This window comes from Salmo salar, unplaced genomic scaffold (genome assembly GCF_905237065.1).
Source record: "Salmo salar unplaced genomic scaffold, Ssal_v3.1, whole genome shotgun sequence".
NCBI lineage: Eukaryota > Metazoa > Chordata > Actinopteri > Salmoniformes > Salmonidae > Salmo > Salmo salar.
In genome coordinates this window covers 130,001-135,000 of record NW_025549215.1, presented here as the reverse complement: position 1 = coordinate 135,000, position 5,000 = coordinate 130,001, and the positions used below count along the sequence as shown (strand labels likewise).

The window sequence follows — 5,000 nt, the reverse complement described above, 5'->3', positions numbered from 1 at the left end:
TCTTATTTTCATGCATCCCAAATGGCACCCAAATCCCTATACAGCACACTACTTCTGACCAGAGCCCATCGAAAGAAGAGCACTACAAAGGGAATAGGGTGCCATGTAGGCTGCATCCCCTGTCTACAAAGATGAATTTGATTTGTTTATTATTTCACAGAGAGGATAAGGGAAAATGAGATGTCTTTGATGTTGGGGGGGAACTCAGTTCAGGGGAAGGTTAGTGAGAGGAACAACTCAGTTGTCATCTCAACAAGCCACTTTTAAACTGGACGTTGGCCTTATAAACTAGCGTTATACTGTAGACTGTTATTGCAGACCATTATAGTAGTAGTAGTAATGTGTGTTGACAGCCCTCAGGTCAGCGGTGTTTGGTAGAAAGATGGCACAACATGTCAGATGATGAGGTGTGTAGTCTTTAACCATATCCTACATGCTTCCATACATATAGACCACCATTTACCTCACAATTCAGAAAACCATTACAGAACATTTACTAAATGGGCAGACTTGGATAAATTACCACTTGAAAACCTAACAAACCTACCCTTTTGCTTTTTATTTCAGTTGATGTGCCTGTGAATACAATACTGAAGATACAAGGCTCGAGTTAGATTGGACACGTTCTAAGAAAGAGTACAGATGCAACTGGGGGAAGCCCAAGACAACATGGAGGAGAACAATGAAGTCTGATCTCCAACTACATCAGCAAAGCTGGAGCACGGTGGAGAAGGTGGGCAGAGACCAACAGAGGTGGAGCACGGTGGAGAAGGTGGGCAGAGACCAACAGAGGTGGAGCACGGTGGAGAAGGTGGGCGGAGACCAACAGAGGTGGAGCACGGTGGAGAAGGTGGGCAGAGACCAACAGAGGTGGAGCACGGTGGAGAAGGTGGGCAGAGACCAACAGAGGTGGAGCACGGTGGAGAAGGTGGGCAGAGACCAACAGAGGTGGAGCACGGTGGAGAAGGTGGGCAGAGACCAACAGAGGTGGAGCACGGTGGAGAAGGTGGGTAGAGACCAACAGAGGTGGAGCACGGTGGAGAAGGTGGGCAGAGACCAACAGAGGTGGAGCACGGTGGAGAAGGTGGGCAGAGACCAACAGAGGTGGAGCACGGTGGAGAAGGTGGGCAGAGACCAACAGAGGTGGAGCACGGTGGAGAAGGTGGGTAGAGACCAACAGAGGTGGAGCACGGTGGAGAAGGTGGGCAGAGACCAACAGAGGTGGAGCACGGTGGAGAAGGTGGGCAGAGACCAACAGAGGTGGAGCACGGTGGAGAAGGTGGGCAGAGACCAACAGAGGTGGAGCACGGTGGAGAAGGTGGGCAGAGACCAACAGAGGTGGAGCACGGTGGAGAAGGTATGAGGTGGTGATGGCTGTCAGTAGGATCAGCAGCACTACAACGTGTCTGACTTCCGGTTTGGAGCGAGCAGTCGCACCACGCTTCGCTCCACAGGTAATATTCCACTTCGCTACATTACAAAGGCTTGATTTGTTTGATCTGAGCAATTCTTCTTAGCTAGCTACATAGCCGTCTTTGTATCAAAGATAATTGTGTAGTTTAGAGTAACTGAGTAATTATCGAGGCTAGCTATCTTCGTCCTCCTAACGTAGTCAACACTGCTAGCTGCTAGCTAGCTAGTCATCACTGTTAGCTAGCCAACTTCTACCGACTAACAGCACCGCAGAAACTATTACATTACAACGCAACGACTTGATTAGTGTGGTGTTAGTGTTAGTTAGCCAGCTACATAGTTGTCTGTGCTGTCTCTAAGATAATTGTGTAGCTTGAGTTTGAGTATTATCGAGGTGTGCTAGCCAGCCGCGACGCGGCGCCAGACTTACTCAACACACCTAGTCATCATTAACCCACTGCCAGATAGCCATCCGTTACCGACTAGCAGCGCTGTAGTTACTAATACTTCACAACGGAACGATTTGACTAGTGCAGTGTTACCTAGCGAGCTACCTAGTTGTCTTTGTCATAGCTTGATAATTGTTAATTGATAATTGTTAGCTAGCCAGCCATCGAGGTTAGCTAGCCAGCTATTTCCGTCCCCGCGACGCCATTTTTCCTAACCTAGCCAACTATTACCGACGAGCAGCATTGTTGAAACTAAATACACTACAAGGAACGTCTTGATTAGTGTTATGTTAGCTAGCTAGCTACAAAGTTGCTTTGTATCATGACAAGGTGTAGTACTGAAACTACCGAGGTTACCTAGCCAGCTACACGTTCAAAGTCAACAACGCAGCCACTGCTAGCTAGCCTACTCCACCAGCCAGCAGTACTGTATCATTTTAGTCAATAACATTTTTGCAACGTAAGCTTAACTTCCTGAACATTCGAGACGTGTAGTCCACTTGTCACTCCAATCTCATTTGCATTAGCGTAGCCTCTTCTGTAGCTTGTCTACTATGTGTCCGCCTATCCCTGTTCTCTCTCCTCTGCACAGGCCATACAAACGCTCCACACCGCGTGGCCGCTGCCGCTCTAACCTGGTGGTCCCAGCGCGCACGACCCACGTGGAGTTCCAGGTCTCCGGCAGCCTCTGGAACTGCCGGTCTGCGGCCAACAAGGCTGAGTTCATCTCAGCCTATGCTACCCTCCAGTCCCTAGACTTCCTGGCGCTGACGGAAACATGGATCACCACAGATAACACTGCTACTCCTACTGCTCTCTCCTCGTCTGACTACGTGTTCTCGCATACCCCTAGAGCATCGAGCCAGCGGGGTGGTGGCACTGGAATCCTCATCTCTCCCAAGTGGACATTCTCTCTTTCTCCCCTGACCCATCTGTCTATCTCCTCATTTGAATTCCATGCTGTCACAGTTACCAGCCCTTTCAAGCTTAACATCCTTATCATTTATCGCCCTCCAGGTTCCCTTGGAGAGTTCATCAATGAGCTTGACGCCTTGATAAGTTCCTTTCCTGAGGATGGCTCACCTCTCACAGTTCTGGGTGACTTTAACCTCCCCACGTCTACCTTTGACTCATTCCTCTCTGCCTCCTTCTTTCCACTCCTCTCCTCTTTCGACCTCACCCTCTCACCTTCCCCCCCTACTCACAAGGCAGGCAATACGCTTGACCTCATCTTTACTAGATGCTGTTCTTCCACTAATCTCATTGCAACTCCCCTCCAAGTCTCCGACCACTACCTTGTATCCTTTTCCCTCTCGCTCTCATCCAACACTTCTCACTCTCCCCCTACTCGGATGGTATTGCGCCGTCCCAACCTTCGCTCTCTCTCTCCCGCTACTCTCTCCTCTTCCATCCTATCATCTCTTCCCTCTGCTCAAACCTTCTCCAACCTATCTCCTGATTCTGCCTCCTCAACCCTCCTCTCCTCCCTCTCTGCATCCTTTGATTTCCTCTGTCCCCTATCCTCCAGGCCGGCTCGGTCCTCCCCTCCTGCTCCGTGGCTCGACGACTCACTGCGAGTTCACAGAACAGGGCTCCGGGCAGCCGAGCGGAAATGGAGGAAAACTCGCCTCCCCTGCGGACCTGGCATCCTTTCACTCCCTCCTCTCTACATTTTCCTCTTCTGTCTCTGCTGCTAAAGCCACTTTCTACCACTCTAAACTCCAAGCATCTGCCTCTAACCCTAGGAAGCTCTTTGCTACCTTCTCCTCCCTCCTTAATCCTCCTCCCCCTCCCCCCCTCCTCCCTCTCTGCGGATGACTTCGTCAACCATTTTGAAAAGAAGGTTGACGACATCCGATCCTCGTTGCTAAGTCAAACGACACTGCTGGTCCTGCTCACACTGCCCTACCCTGTGCTTTGACCTCTTTCTCCCCTCTCTCTCCAGATGAACTCTCGCGTCTTGTGACGGCCGGCCGCCCAACAACCTGCCCACTTGACCCTATCCCCTCCTCTTTTCTCCAGACCATTTCCGGAGACCTTCTCCCTACCTCACCTCGCTCATCAACGCATCCTTGACCGCTGGCTACGTCCCTTCCGTCTTCAAGAGAGCGAGAGTTGCACCCCTTCTGAAAAAACCTACACTCGATCCCTCCGATGTCAACAACTACAGGCCAGTATCCCTTCTTTCCTTTCTCTCCAAAACTCTTGAACGCGCCGTGCTTGGCCAGCTCTCTTGCTATCTCTCTCAGAATGACCTTCTTGATCCTAATCAGTCAGGTTTCAAGACTGGGCATTCAACTGAGACTGCTCTTCTCTGTGTCACGGTGGCTCTCCGCACTGCTAAAGCTAACTCTCTCTCCTCTGCTCTCATCCTTCTAGACCTATCTGCTGCCTTTGATACCGTGAACCATCAGATCCTCCTCTCCACCCTCTCCGAGCTGGGCATCTCCGGCACCGCGCACGCTTGGATTGCGTCCTACCTGACAGGTCGCTCCTACCAGGTGGCGTGGCGAGAATCTGTCTCCGCACCACGTGCTCTCACCACTGGTGTCCCCCAGGGCTCTGTTCTTGGCCCACTCCTATTCTCGCTATACACCAAGTCACTTGGCTCTGTCATATCCTCACATGGTCTCTCATATCATTGCTATGCAGACGACACACAATTAATCTTCTCCTTTCCCCCTTCTGACAACCAGGTGGCGAATCGCATCTCTGCATGTCTGGCAGACATATCAGTGTGGATGACGGATCACCACCTCAAGCTGAACCTCGGCAAGACGGAGCTGCTCTTCCTCCCGGGGAAGGACTGCCCGTTCCATGATCTCGCCATCACGGTTGACAACTCCCTTGTGTCCTCCTCCCAGAGTGCTAAGAGCCTTGGCGTGACCCTGGACAACACCCTGTCGTTCTCCACCAACATCAAGGCGGTGACCCGATCCTGTAGGTTCATGCTCTACAACATTCGCAGAGTACGACCCTGCCTCACACAGGAAGCGGCGCAGGTCCTAATCCAGGCACTTGTCATCTCCCGTCTGGATTACTGCAACTCGCTGTTGGCTGGGCTCCCTGCCTGTGCCATTAAACCCCTACAACTCATCCAGAACGCCGCAGCCCGTCTGGTGTTCAACCTTCCCAAGT

The 5,000-nt window shown here is 51.5% G+C and overlaps 1 protein-coding gene across 1 annotated transcript in view; it reads left to right on the top strand.

Annotated features, from left to right (window-relative positions):
- Positions 1 to 5,000, top strand: part of LOC106595228 (uncharacterized) — a 5,830-nt gene that overhangs the window by 63 nt on the left and 767 nt on the right. The window contains exon 1 of the mRNA XM_045713124.1: positions 1 to 1,357. This exon is cut by the window's left edge and continues 63 nt beyond it. Coding sequence (XP_045569080.1) covers positions 683 to 1,357 — 675 coding nt within the window. The 5' untranslated portion in view covers positions 1 to 682. The remainder of the gene's footprint in view (positions 1,358 to 5,000) is intronic.